Consider the following 15,073-nt stretch of genomic DNA (forward strand, 5'->3'; position numbering starts at 1 on the left):
CCTTCCAACACCTGCTTATGCAATAAGAACAATAAAAATCAGGTAGACAGCTGCATCAGCTACATTAAAAAAGAATAATACTTGTTTTAGTATAGTCCACTGGCAAGTCCCAGCAGTCTCCCTCATTCAACTGGTAACACTGGTCATCCATCACAGCTTGCCTTTGGTGACATTGTGTCACACTTACAGTAACCCTTAGAGAATTTTTATAAAAGCTTTGGTAACTAAAACAAAGTACAGTTATACTGAGCTTTCTACCTTCATATAAAGAGAAAATACATCCAAATCTCACAGTTCCTCCTCCATACACGTTCAGCGTTAATATAGCTTAACTTTCCAAAGACTATCTGTATAACCAGGCTGGCTTGTATAACAAAGCTGGTTCTGACATTCCCTGCAGTGACAGAGGGACTGTGAAGTATACGGTGAGTAGGCTTGGGATTTTTGTTTTTGGCTTGAAAATAGATCAATAATTATTCGCTTCAAATCATCTTCCTCTTTTACTTCTTCTTTCTCCTCTCCAGGGAGCAGGAGGGCATTTAGATAGGGAATGGGGAAGCAAAATACTCAACCAATCCTTATTTTTTCAGAGTAAAACACTTAATCCAAATTAGATTTCAAAACTGCTTTGAATGGTACTGTCTACTCAGATGTCTAGCAGTTCTTTCCTCTTGAGGTAATAACAGAGCTGCAGCAAGACACTGAATGAAAATCCCTTACTTTGGTTATTGTCTTGCTAAATCATACAGTACTATTCTATACAAACATATTATGCCATAGTTTATTCCTGAATATTGCCATGATATTAATTTAGGCTTGATAATTATGGTTAGCTTCCCAGATTTTTTATTTATTTTTTCTGACACATAATATGGTAAGGTTATTGCTCAAACTTCCCTAATTTCTGTTGGTATTGAAGACAATCAGATTTATTTTCATGCCACAAAGAAATTTCCTTCATCTATAGGATTAAATCAATTAAGGTAAAAGGAAGTATTTGAAAACAAAATTACTAACCTTACTTAAATCTTATAAGTCAAAATCATTACTAATAACTACTGGTAAGACTGTTAGCTCATTATGTATAATCAAGAAGCTTTACACAGGAGGAAAAACCCTTTGTTTATCTGGAGAAGAGCAGAACATGTCTGCCAGCTCAAAAGCTCTTATATGAGCACAGTAAAACTGCTCCCCTTGCACTGCATCTGTCTATTTAGCCATCTAGTGGCTTCCTATAGGTAGCACTTTATTGGTTGCTGGTGTATTTTAAATAGTCATTTCTTCTCAGAAGTCTGAATCAAGATTTAATTTGGTTACAACAAAATAAAAAGATTGTTGTAAAGTTTTAAAATTTGAATGGATTTTATTAATACTATTGTTTTTATTAATACATATAGGTTAACATCAGGATCTTTTTTACCTTTTTTAGTGTGGCCATTTAATAATACGCTGAGAATTTACTAACACTTTATAGAGCATTGGTGATATTTCATTATTATTGTTACTCAGCTTAAAACTTATCTGCACTAGAGGATTGTTTTCTTCATTTCAAACACATTATGCATCTATTTGAGAGTGTTTATAATTCTGGCAAGGTAAGACATTGTGTGCAATGCTACAGATTTTCTTTGTACTAGATCATAAAACCTGGGGGCCCATGTGTGAGTTATATATGAAGTTACATTATTAAAGCATCCTCTTTCTTAAAATTAAAACTCAGATAGTGGTTAGTAAAAAATCTATAGTGCAATTAATACCACTCAAGCAACCTCAATAGCTTCCATAGTTACTACCGACCCAATCAGTAAGAGAAGAATTAAAACAGAGAACAACATATTTTATCAGCAACATTTTAACCCTATACACTGATCTGGATTTCAAGAATAACTGAGGAGTAATTTGCATCATTATCTTTTATTTTGCTGCCCTAGCAGAGCTGCCAAATTTTGCTCATTATGAGAAAAAGATTAAGCAAGAGGTATTAAAGCTACTCTTGACCCTGTCAGGGCACAAATCTAGTGCAGTAAAGAGGCTTGTATCATCATCAACAAACAGAATTGCTCATTTTTACCCTGGCACAGAGATCCTGAGGTTTAGTGGAGAGGTTCTGAGGCATCTCCCTGCAGCGAGTGGAGAGATTCAGAATAGCAGTGGCAGCCATGTGTGCCGCCTCCATGTCATGAGTATAGTCAAAGCTGCTCTTGCTGCAGGTACTGCTGGCACTGCTGCCTCCACCACAACTCATATTGCTGCTGCTGCTAGGGGCATAACTGCTTGTTGTGCTGCTGGTTGGGCTTGAATTCTTACAATAACGCTTAGCTGTGGGAAGAAATATGACAAGGATGACTCAAAAGCACTAGCACATTACATAAATGACAAGAAAAACAATCTGCTGTGGGTGAATTTTATAATGAGCAACAGTGACTGATTAAAAAAAAGGCAACAGAAAGGATGCAGGTATTCTATGATTTTGTGAGTGAAGCCTTAATACAAGCAATTTGGTGTGTATTAAACATCCCATTAAACATAAATCAGAAGGATATGACTATACATTGTAGTGATGAACAAGCTAGATTTAACACTGTTCATGAAATTCCAAAAAAGGTCTCGGGAAGCCACCCCTTTCATTCCAGAGCTGATTACATATTTCTATGGGAGCTGGGAACTGTTTGGGTCACTCGCTTTTGGTAAGTCATGAGCACATAATGATATGACACTTCAGTGGTACTGCACTAGCTAATCAGGCTAACGAGTAAAACTGCAGATTCACAGCAGACATTAGGTATCCCACTCCCTGGAGCTAGTGGGGATCAAGCTCATTGAGAAGATAATGTGCTTGATCTCTGGACCAGAATGCTAACCATTTGTCATTGGTAATCTGAAACTGACCAAAGTGTTCCTCCAGTCTACAGTAAGAGCTAACCCTGTGCTGGTCATTAGACGGGAGAGGAGGAGGCCATGGGAAAAGAAGGTGTCCATTGAATGAAGGGCAGGTATTGTCCAGATCTAGATGTGGGGTCCTCACAGGCAAAGCAAATGACATATAAACAGAAAAAAAATATGAGTTCAACAAGTGTGATTTTCAGAGGTGCTGAGCACCCAAAGCTTCCTACTGAAAACAACAGTTTTGTACACTCAGCACCTCTGATATTCAGGCTAGAAAGGTGTATTTAACTATATAATGGCTGACACACACTAAAAGACTCACTGGCTGCTCAAGGAAGAACTACAGGCCTACATCAGGCTTAGGCCTGCACACTTCCATTCCCATAGTCTTTATATAGAACATGACAATACTGCTGTTTTTTAACGGGATTATTAACCTTTTATACTGACAGCAGTTAAAGAACCCCAGATCCACTCCTCACCCAAAACAAACGTCTCACAAAGTTTTCAAATAAACGACTCTGAAAAAAATGTCATTTGGTCTAGTGAACCTAAAGTGCTGCTCTGTTTTCATGTAGCCCACAACTACAATCACACTCATTCATGTTATAGTGATGTTTTCCCTTCCAGATGGGCTGCGTCTACATTACAACTCCCTTTCAAAAGGACGGCTTTCAAAAATAAATGTCTAAAGATGTCCTTTCAACAAGGAGCATCCACACTGGCAAATAGGGAGCGAAGGCCCCACCCATTACCTCAGAAGGCCCCACTGCACTTTTGAAAGAGAGTGCTCACACGTCCCAGGGCACCCTTTCAAAAGTACAGAGCCAGGAAATGCCGCAGACAGAGTTGCACTCTGGCCAAGCCCTTCCAAGGCCGTTGCCAGCCGCCCCTTTAAAGGGCCCCCCAGGAGCCTCAGACTGCACATGCTGAGGGACGGCTAGCTGTCCCCGGGCAGGCAGAGGGACAGCAAGTGGGGGAGGCACCCCAGGTTTGCCCATGGACCCTGATCAGCTCCTCCCCACATTGAGGCTGTGGCCAGCGTGCTACCCACAGTGCTGGCCACAGTGCTACCGCGGCTCTGGGCAGCCACCCTCATGGCCACCCTCCTGGAGGCGGTCCTCAGGGTGTGATGCTCCCACCTTGTTTCCTGGGCCATCCGCTGCTTGGGGAAGCAACTGGTGGGACCAGCTGCTGCTGGAGGACTGGGGTGACAACTGGTGTCTGCAGAACTTCAAGATGACCAAGGGGACATTCCTGGAGCAGGGCTACTGGCTCACCCCAGCCCTCTAGCACTGTGACACCCACATGAGGCCAGCTCTCCCACTTCAGAAATGAGTGGCAATTGTCCTCTGGAAACTGGCCACCATGGACAGTCACTGATCCATCAGCCCCCAGTTTGGGGTGGGAGGGCCACAGTCAGGGCCACCCTGAACGAGGTGAGCCATGCCCGGGTCACCCCCCACCACACACATGTGTGGGGCAAGGGGTAGGGGGCTCCCCAGCAAAGGCCACCATTGGAAACCAGGGGGCCAGCCCCTGCCAGGGATGGGGGAGGGGATAGAAGCAGGAGGGCATGCAGGGTGCAGGGGGATGGTGCCCCAGAGAGGCATGCCCCATAGGGGACAGGGACGGGGACAGGGTGGTGGGGATGGGGATGGGCATACATGCTGCTCCCCACCCCACACCCATGAGCGCATTCTCCCCTCATGCCCTGTAGGTCACCCGGGCCATAAACAAGGTCCTCCTGCGGCAGCTGATCTGCATCAGGGACCTAGATGATGCCATCTGGGGCTTCAAGGAGTTGGGCTTCCTGAACTGCTTTGGGACACTGGATGGCACACACATTGTTATCTGGGCCCTGGAACACAGCGGGGTGGCCTATGTGAATCACAAAGGCTACCACTCCGTGGACCTGCAGACACTCATGGATGCAAAGGTACAGTTCCAGGACACCTGAGTGGGCTGGTCTGGCTGTGCCCACGATGCCAGGGTGTTCTGGAACTCAGGGCTGGGCTGCCAGATGGCCGTGGGGACCTACATCCCTGTCAGGAGCTCCCCGTCGGGGACACCATGATGCCACCCTGCATCGTGGCGAACGTGGCCTATCCCGTTCAGGCCTGGTTCTTGAGGACATACATGGGTCATACCCAGCCTACTCAGGCCTTTTTTAATGAGCGGCTCAACTGGACCCACAATACAGTAGACCAGGCATTTGGACACTTGAAGGGGCACTTCAGATACCTCCTCACCATTCTGGAGCTGGGCCTCCCCAACATCTCAGCAGGGATCGGGACATGCTGCACCCTGCACAACTTCATGGAGGCGAAAGTGAGCCGTTGCTGCAAGGGTGGGCCACTGAGGCAGGGAGCGGACATCAGCAACTGCCCACTGCCCCCTGCTGCCAGGGCCAGCAGGATGGGGTACAGGAGGCCTTTCTCCAGGCCTTCACCCAGGAGCCACACTGACTCCCCTTGTACCCCCACCTCCCTGCACACACATCCCCTACCACTACTCACACACATGCACAGGGGACACAGGGTTAAACAGCAACAAACAGTTTACTGAGCACTTTACAACTGTGTTTGCCTCTCCATAAATGTGGGAACGATACACAGGCAGGTTGGGGGAACTGCGAACCGGGGCTTGGGGGAAAAATGTACAGGGGTGGTGCAGGTTGCAATGCCCTGGGAGGGCTGAGGGGGGTGCTTTACCTCTTGATGGGGGTTGAGAGACAGGATCCCCATTGCTCGTGGCTGCCCCTAGCTCCCCCATGTCCGGGGGCCCTGTTGGGGCTGGGCTGGGCTGGGAGGTAGAGGCATGGCTGGGCTGCGGCTCTCACAGCCTCACCAGGGTCGGCATGAGGGAAATGGGACACACCACCTCCTCATGGCCAGCCCTGGCCAGTAGCATGTGGGCCAGCTGCATGAGGCTGGCTGGGGAAGGTGGGTTGGGACGAGGGCAGCGAGGTCAGACTCATGCAGGGAGTGAGGGGGGGAGCGCAGTGTACTGGGGGAGGTCTGTGAGGGGGCTGGAGCAGGGGAGAAGGTCAGTGGGTAGGATGACAGGGGGACTGGAATGGGGGAGAAGTTGGAGAGGGGGAGGGTGACGGGGGAGTGAAACGGGGGAGGTTGGAGGGGGAAGGTTGGAGGGGGGCTGGGTGACGGGGGGATGGGGGACGATGGTGTGAGGGTGGGAGGGGTGGGTGCAGGATTGGCTCACAAGGGGGCAGCAGCTGGGGCCACGTGGCCAGTCATATCCTAGGTCAGGGCATCCAAGTTCTCCACCACTCGGTCCCAGGCCTGCCACTTCACAGTGAGCCACACCTGCAGCATGCCTGTGAGGCCTCGCAGGGCTGCAGTGTGGGCAGGGTCCCCTGCCTCCTCTTCCATGGCCTAGTGGCACTGATGGACAGCCCAGCAGCAGCCCCATGCTGTCCTTGGTTGGGGTCTGAGCCGCTCCCCCTCACCCTTGTAGGCTGGGCTCCCTAGGCTGTGGACGGGGCTCATCCAGGTGCTGGAGCTGTGAAGACAGAAGAGTAGAGAGGAACAGACCATTAGTTCTGTGTGACCACCCCTGTGTCCCTGCCCTTCCCCACCCCATCCCAGGGCCCCTGTGATGTCCGCATCCTGGGGTTCCCTGCATGGGTGGCACAGGCTCCCTTGTGCCACCCTTGTCCTTCCATGGCCATGTGGTCCATGGTGTTGTTCCAACTGCATGGTGCTGAGTGCTGCACATTGGCCTGTGGCTGTCCAGGTTCCACAAATGACAGGGCCGGCATCTGTGTGGCTGGGCTGCAGCCACCCCAGGAGGGACCAAGCACCCCCTCCCCAGTCCCCAGAGTGACCAGCACGTATGACACCTACCTGTAGGTCCCTCCAAGGACTTGGGCAAAGTACGTGTGGAGGGGGCCTGGGTGGATGACCTGGACAGTATGTCAATGACGAGGGCCCCCTTGCTTGAGCCCTCATCATCACTTTTGGTCTCCAGTCAGCATGCTGTCCGTGGGTGCCTGGTGCTGGCCACTAGTCCCGGGCAGTGCTCAATCTCTGTTGCCATCTCTGGCTCAGTCTCTGGCTCAGCTGTGTCGAGGATGATGACCGGGGGTCATCCAAGGAGGCAGTCCAGTTCTTTAAAGTAGGAGCAGCTGGTGGGTGCTGCCCCGACCATCTGGCTGTGTCCCAGGCCTTGCAGTAGCCTTGCCTGAGTTCTTTCACTTTCAACAGGACCTGGTCCAGGATACAGGTGGGGTGGTCTGGGATGATGAGGACCTTAGACAGCCACTCAAATACCATGGCATTCCAGTGCTAGACCTACCCATTTGATGGAGGACCTCCTCATCCTCCCAGAGGGAAAGGAGGTCCTGGAGCTCGGCCTCCATCCAGGAGGAGGCCTGGTGCTTCAGGGCCTGGCTCGCCTTCTGTGAGGGTTCTCCAGTCTCTTTGAGGGGCTTCTAGGGTGGGCAGGGGTCTGACTGGCTAGCCATGGGTTCTGGGAGGGTGGTGGTCTGGCTGGTGTGTCACGGCTGGCAGTGGGTTGTAGAGCAGCATGGGCTCCCTGCTGCTTGCATGAGCTCAGCTTCCTGCCTGGGGCTTTGTGGGAGCCTGCACTTTCAAACACGGGCGGATGCTGAAGCCATAGAGCTCCGCTTGCGCTCTGAGCAGTGCTGCCACCCACCAGCTGATCGGCACCACTGAGGACTCCATCTTGTGAAAGAGCCATCCATGGAGCATCTAAATTTGCTCTCTTTTGAAAGAGTCTTTCAAAAGGGGGCACTCCTCCCACCACAAGAATGGAGGGACGACTTCAATGGAACAGCCCCGTTCCTTCGAGGTTAATTTAGAAAGACCTCAGTTTCAGTGTAGATGCTCTGTGGGGTATTTTGAAGGACAGCCTTCTTTCGAAGTTACTTCCAAATGTACTTACTAGTGTAGATGCAGCCATGGAGTTCTGTATTCTGCAAAAATCATACTGAACAGTATAATAAAAGCATTGCAATGCCACGTCATTGTGCTATAGAATATATGCACATGTCTGATAGAGATCTATAATAAAAGGTCAGCACACTAGATAGAGCTTTCTGCAGAGTTTCAATTTATGCCAACCAGCAGACATGCATACAGTACAGTAATCTGCTCCCTTGAAGCAGCCTTTTTATGGATTACATTCTGCCTGGAAAATCAGAACAGGACAGTCTGAAGCAAAACTGATCTTGTTGTCTTATACCTCCTACTTCACCCCTTTCATTTTTACATTTTTTGGAAAAGTTAATGAAGTCATTGTTTACTGTAAGTGAAATAAAATGCTTAATTCATAGTATATCCTGGAATTTTCTCCGGAAACCAACATAATATGCAGGTGAGATTTTTTTTTAATGAAATGGAAAGTTAGGATTCATGAAGCTTCTTTTTGTTTTTAACCCTTTAGATCTCTGTTGTTTTCTGCCCATTCACAGCTAATAATCCCATGAGTTATTTCTCATGACATAGTTTACACCAAATTTCATTCTTAAAATAGTAGTCAATGCTGGTCACTAAAAACTGAGTATTTATCTATGGCTGCTACATTTAGGTAGCCAAGATACTCAACCACTTCTATAAACTTACAATAGGAAATAAGTACAGTATCCCAGTACCACAGTGTCTTGACTTTTTAACAGCAACCTCTTTGCACACATAATTTGCAAAATTAGGACTATATTTCAAATGAATGAATAACATGCCTTTCTATCACTTACAAAAGAAAAATGCAGTCATATTAGACATTATCAAGTTAATTAAAATTAAATTAAATATGAGATAAGACATTTTATATATCTGTATTATTCACAGAATGAGAGAGAGAAAGATGGGAGAAGAAAATAGGGAGGAGAAATAAAGGGTCTTCAGAAGAGGACCAGCTGCAAGAAACTTGTCCAGGTTTTGACACAGACTCCCTTTGTGGCCTTGGTAAAAATCGCATGAACTTTCTGTTTCATTTTCCCAATTAATGGAAAAGCAATCATAATATTTAATCTTAGGTGTGTTGTCAGGATTAATAAATGATTGTGAATCACTTTGAAGGTGAAAAGCATTATAAATATCTAAAGCCAATGGACTTGTGTCATTGGCAGGTGGGATTAAACCTGGGACTTTAGGGGTTAAAGCCAAGAGGGTCTACCACATGAGCTAAAAGCCAACTGGCTCTTAGTTATGGGTGTAAAGGAGACTTCACCCTCATTTCATCAATGACTCTGTGTTACATACATCCCTCAGCTGAGAAAGCATGTCACAAGCTTCAGAGACCTCCCAGCAGCTCATCCCAGACAAGCCCCCACTTGTAAAGCTGACAAACCCAGGTCATTAGCAGGTAGGATTGAATCTGGGACCTATCTATAGCCATTAGCCAAAAAGTCAACTTCTGCTTAGACAGCGCCGTAGAACAGAATTAATGCTCCATATATATTAAGTATAAGTGAATGGCGCTGGTTGTTTTAGTTTGACTGTCGCTGGACAGTTTTTAAACATTTCATGCAGCCTGCGTTATTTATGTCACATTGGTTTGGAAAAAGAAATTCAGAATTTCTGTTTATAGTAAATCCGGAAAGAGTAAAATCCATCAGTGGAGAAGGAGGGTGGTATTGACATTGCATACCAAAAAAACAATGCATTTTGCAATTCCGCTTTAGAACCAAACTGTGGGGGTTGTAAGACAATGAAACCAGTTCCAGCATTCTCTCCTCAGCACTAGCAACCTTGGTACCACTTTTATTGCTTAAGATAACTGAAGACCCAACATTTCTTCTGATCCTCCTAGGAGCTCTTCAGGACTTTGTAGCTCCAGTGCAAGGAAGTGAAAGGGGAAGAATTCAGGCAGGACTGTTTGGGTATAGAGGAACAAATCCGCACAAACTCTCCACTCAGCCTGAGGAGTTCTCAACTGCAGAGCCCTGTGAGCTCCCATGGGCATTGGATCCAGTTGTTCTCATCATTACTGTCATATAAAATAAGCACAGAATGTAGACAATTATGACACTGTCCCTAATGGGAAAATAAAGCCAAACAAATTCTCTTTCTGTCACATCATCATGGCATCATAGCCTACAACATAGAGTACCTTCCCTGAGTAATTCTTACCCACGCAAACAAGAACACAGTCCATGCCACTCACAACCGTTTGCTGAATATAATGGCCCAAGAACATTTTTTCTCATGGTGTAAATCTTCTAGTACTACATGTATTTCTGTTTTTCTTCTTACATTGTTTAACAGAAGGAACACACAATTAATTACCAGTCATCCACCGAATTCTAGGCTGCCACCAAGTTTATGCATAACTAACACCTCTTCAAAACAAAATTTTCTTCCTTAAGGTACACCACTGGGTTGTACTATATGTCTCCCAAGATAGCCTCAAAATGCTATTTGAATGAAAAAGGGCTGTACTAGTCCCTCATAGATGCAGGTAACTTCTATTTAGACCAATGGAAGAAAAGTGTATATATAGACAGTGGAACAGTTCACCATTTTTCACTTTAATGTTTCATTTTAGATTTGTGGGTGTTTCACTTTTTTGTTTAAAGCTAAGTATCTAAGATTTATAGATTCGAAGGCCAGAAGGAACCACTGTGATCATCTAATCTTTCCACTAATGTAACACAAGCCATAGGGGAAACAACAATTAGTCCAGTGACACCTTAAGGACTAACACATTGATTTGGACATAAGTGTTCATGGGCTGCACACTACTTCATCATATTCATTATCTTATGAAGTGGGTTTCAGCTCATGAAAGATTATGCTTAAATGACTTTGGTAGTCTTTGAGGTGATTCAGGATTCCTGCATGTTTCTGCTGAAACGGACTAACACAGTTACTCCTCCAAAACCTATCAGCAGACCACAAGACCTCCCCAAACAATTCCTAAAGCAGATCTTTTTTAAAAAATCATCAACTTTTGATTTAAAAATTGCCAGTGATGACAACTCTTGGCAAATTGTTCCGGTTGTTAATTATCCTCACTGTTTAAACCGTATACCTTATTTCCCATCTGAATTTGTCATGTTTTGACTTTCAGCCACTGGATCATGTCATACCTTGCTATGCTAGCCTGAGAGCACATTGTTGACTATGTATTCCAAGATGCCATTTTGAAATGAAAAATCAAAACACAATTTTTGAAAATGGTCAAAAAAAGCATTTTTAAAAGGAAGACAAAACATTACACTTCCAAATGGCAAAACCAAACTGCTCTGGGATTTCTGATGTTCTTTATTCCTAATTTCTTTCAGACCGTCTATTTACCATATTTAAGCCAAATTCACGAATAGTTGTTGTAAATTGAAAAATGCATTTTTAGGTGAATTTACTTACACACTGAAAAATAAAGTGCCCAACTCTAGAGACTGCAAAGTTTCTTTAGGAAAAACTTCTTTTAGGCTATGTCTACCTGGCAAGTGCTATCTCAGGATACAAAGATATTCTGAAGTAGCTGCCTGCACCTATGCAGCGTGCCCAATGTCTCAAAACAGTTTTCGAGATAACAAGCGTGCTATCCTGGCATCTCTGTAAACCTCATGGCATGAAAAGTACTGGATGCCTCTGCATAGGGCTTTATTTCAGCATATGGTGCTGTTTAGACAGCACCACATGCTGAAATAGCCAAATCTACTTGAAATAAGCTATTTAATTTGTGTAGCTTATTTCAAGGTTAGTGCATAGCCTTAGGGAGAAAGTTTTTTTCCTAAGACTGGTAAGTTATTGCTGCTTCCCTTTCATGGCTGTGATAACTAAGGCTGCTGGGACATCATGATCCCTTTGACGTCAAAGACAAACTTCCCATTCACTTCAAGTGGGGCCAGACCAAAACTTACTCCCCCCACTTCACCCCAGGTTTTTTATACTCACAACCACATGCACCACACAATGCCAGGTTTTTACCTATCAAGTATATAAGCCCATTAGGAATGACAACATCCTATTTTGCTTTGGGGTGCAGGAGACAAACTTTACTGACCCTCATGTACCTAAAGTGTTACCATCACTCCTTACTCATTTGTTGGCTGAAAAGCTGACATCCAAAGCAAGCTCACCTTAACATTATTTCAAGGACAAAGGGGTACATCTCATTTACATCAATAGGAGACACATGTATATGTCAACGGTTCTCAAACTGTGGCCTATGGGCCACTTGAGGCCAAGTCAGCACACATCTGTGGTACATGTGACATCCTCAGAGCAACACAGGTAGTATATAGATTGTGTGGATGCTACCCACATAATATATAGAGAGCCGCACATGTGGCTCTCAATGGTCAGTGAGCTGAGAAACATTGGTGTCTGTTCTGGTCTGGATATGGTCTGAAGAAGTGGGTCTGTCTCACGAAAGCTCACCTAGCAAACTATTTTGCTAGTCTTTAAAGTGCTACTTGACTGCTTTTTGTTTTGATAGTGTATAGACTAGCACGGCTTACTCTCTGTTACTATTGGTGTCTACAGATAGTAATTCCCTAGCATCCTTTATCATTTAAGGCCTAATTCAGCAAAATCATTTAAGTGTGTGCTTAGCTTTAAGCATGTTCTTAGGCCCTAATCAATAAGTTAGGCACATGTTTGAATGCTTTATTAAATGGGTTCTGAAACAGAACACAGACTTGCCGTTCACTTCAACATCAGAGAACATGATCCCTAAACGTACGCGTATTCGCAGACTTTTTAACAGTGCACTATGACTTCCCCTTCTAGAACACTAACCAGAGCATCAACACAGTAGGCAAAATTATTGGTGCAAACCTGTTTACTTAAATGCTGCAATTTATCAGAATTTGCACTATATCCCTATTAATTTGTGGCCTTCTTTGAGGATGGGTAGTAGAGGGTTTAAAACATGAGGGTACATTTACTCAGGAATATCTGCCTTTTTCCACCATCTCTAGTAGTGAGAGAGGCTATGTCTACACTACAGCATAGAGTCGATTTTAAGGCAGTTAGCTCGATTTTACAATATCACCATCTTCACTGCGAATATCATTAGGTTGTTTTTAATGGGTGCTAAAATCGACATTCTTGCATTGACCATCCAATGCTGTGTAACACCTAGCTCGAATTTAAAATATCAAACTAATGCTAGTGTGGAAACAGCATTGCTTTAAATAGATTTTATCGGCCTTCAGAAGCATCCCACAATGCCCAGAATGTGTATCCCACAATGCCCAGAATGTGTACGTTCTGTCCACTTTCATCTCTGCTGCTCTCCAGGGCTACGTCTACACGTGAAGCCAACATCGAAATAGGCTATTTCGATGAATAACGTCTACACGTCCTCCAGGGCTGGCAACGTCGACGTTCAACTTCAACGTTGGGCAGCACCACATCGAAATAGACGGTGCAAGGGAACGTCTACATGCCAAAGTAGCACACATCGAAATAACGGTGCCAGGAACAGCTGCAGACAGGGTCACAGGGCGGACTCAACAGCAAGCCGCTCCCTTAAAGGGCCCCTCCCAGACACAGTTGCACTAAACAACACAAGATCCACAGAGCTGACAACTGGTTGCAGACCCTGTGCATGCAGCATGGATCCCCAGCTGCCGCAGCAGCAGCCAGAAGCCCTGGGCTAAGGGATGCTGCACACAGTGACCATAGAGCCCCGCAGGGGCTGGAGAGAGAGCGTCTCTCAACCCCTCAGCTGATGGCCGCCATGGCAGACCCCGCTATTTCGATGTTGCGGGACGCGAATCGTCTACACGTGCCCTACTTCGATGTTCAACTTCGAAGTAGGGCGCTATTCCCATCCCCTCGTGGGGTTAGCGACTTCGACATCTCGCCGCCTAACGTCGATTTCAACTTCGAAATAGCGCCCAACACGTGTAGCCGTGACGGGCGCTATTTCGAAGTTGGTGCCGCTACTTCGAAGTAGCGTGCACGTGTAGACGCGGCCCAGGTGTGCAGGAAGTAGAAAACAGGAAGTTGGGCATTTTGAATTCATTTCTTTATGATCAGGGTGGCGATCGCATCTAGCCATGAAAGAGAGCCCCAGCACAGCATCATCAGGAGAGCCAGGAGTGCATTTCGGCTCTTGACTGTGGGGACCAGACAGAGGCACATCGGACAGCGGCATGTCCTGCCCTGCGTGGGGTGAAGGCTTCTGTGCTTCACATTTTCTGGGAGCTCACCAAGCACTTGCAGGCTGGCTCCCCCATTGGCAAACATTTTGGGGGGGGCTAGCTAGCCCCTGAGAGGCAACACATCCCAGGGTCATGGCTCTCCCAGTGCACCTATTTTGGGAGCTGGCTCCCTCCCTAAGAAACACACTGATTGCTCCATGTCAACTGTTCCCTCAGTTCGCCCCTGCCAGCTAAAGTATTGTTGTGGGGCTGGCCCCTGGTGGCACCTGTTTTTTGGGCTGCATATCACCCCCCGCCTAGGCACACTACAGATAGAAAAATATCAACAAGTTATGTGGGGGGCTGGCCCCACAGAGGATAACATGAATTTTCTGGGCTGCCCCCCACCACCTAAGAAACCCACTGACCAAGCCATGTCAACGGGTCACTCAGCTGGCCCCTGCCAGCTGAGTTTTGGGGGGCCAGCCCCCAGGTCCTGCTCCAGTACATTCTCTTCCCAAAGTGTGTGGCTCAGAGGAGCCACAGTCTCTTCAGTGGCCTGCTTGCTGTATTGTCACTGTGGGACAAGTAGCTGAGCTACCCATTGACATGGCACAGTCAGCTGGGTGTTTCCTTATTTTTCAAAGTCATTGTTTTTCTTTCCCCTGGGATTCCTTACTTTTCCTTCTTTCCTGCTTTGCTTGAGAATCATATGACAACGTGCCCAAATCACATGGGCATCATGGGTACATGACAGAGTCAGCTGGGTGTTCCCTAAGATTTTCAAACGTCACCATTTTTCTTTTCCTTGGGAACTCTTGACATGGTGCAGTCAACTGGGTGCTCCCACAGCTCTTTTCTCCTAGTCACACGGAGCCAGTTTGTTCCACTTGGGCATCATGGGTACATAGTACAGTCAGCTGGGTGCTCCTACTGCTCATCTGGGTGCTTCGCCTTGTGATTCCTTCTTTTCTGCACGGGATCTCGTTTTAATCCTCTGTCATTATAAACAATGTTGTAGTATGTGGGACTGACAGTTCCCTGACACACTGCCTTAAAATGACAGGTGTTCTTTCACCAGGAGAACACTAGTTGAGTGACCTG

General features: G+C 46.2%; 1 protein-coding gene across 3 annotated transcripts in view; it reads right to left on the reverse strand.

The window, feature by feature from the left end:
• MYT1L (myelin transcription factor 1 like) overlaps positions 1-15,073 on the reverse strand; it is a 178,346-nt gene that overhangs the window by 82,882 nt on the left and 80,391 nt on the right. For all 3 annotated transcript variants that reach the window (XM_074988935.1, XM_074988934.1, XM_074988932.1), the window contains exons 10-11: positions 12,874-12,876; positions 2,072-2,319 (exon numbers count right to left, since the gene is read on the reverse strand). In XM_074988935.1, the coding sequence (XP_074845036.1) occupies positions 2,072-2,319; positions 12,874-12,876 (251 nt within the window). The remainder of the gene's footprint in view (positions 1-2,071; positions 2,320-12,873; positions 12,877-15,073) is intronic.

This window comes from Carettochelys insculpta, chromosome 3 (genome assembly GCF_033958435.1).
Source record: "Carettochelys insculpta isolate YL-2023 chromosome 3, ASM3395843v1, whole genome shotgun sequence".
NCBI lineage: Eukaryota > Metazoa > Chordata > Testudines > Carettochelyidae > Carettochelys > Carettochelys insculpta.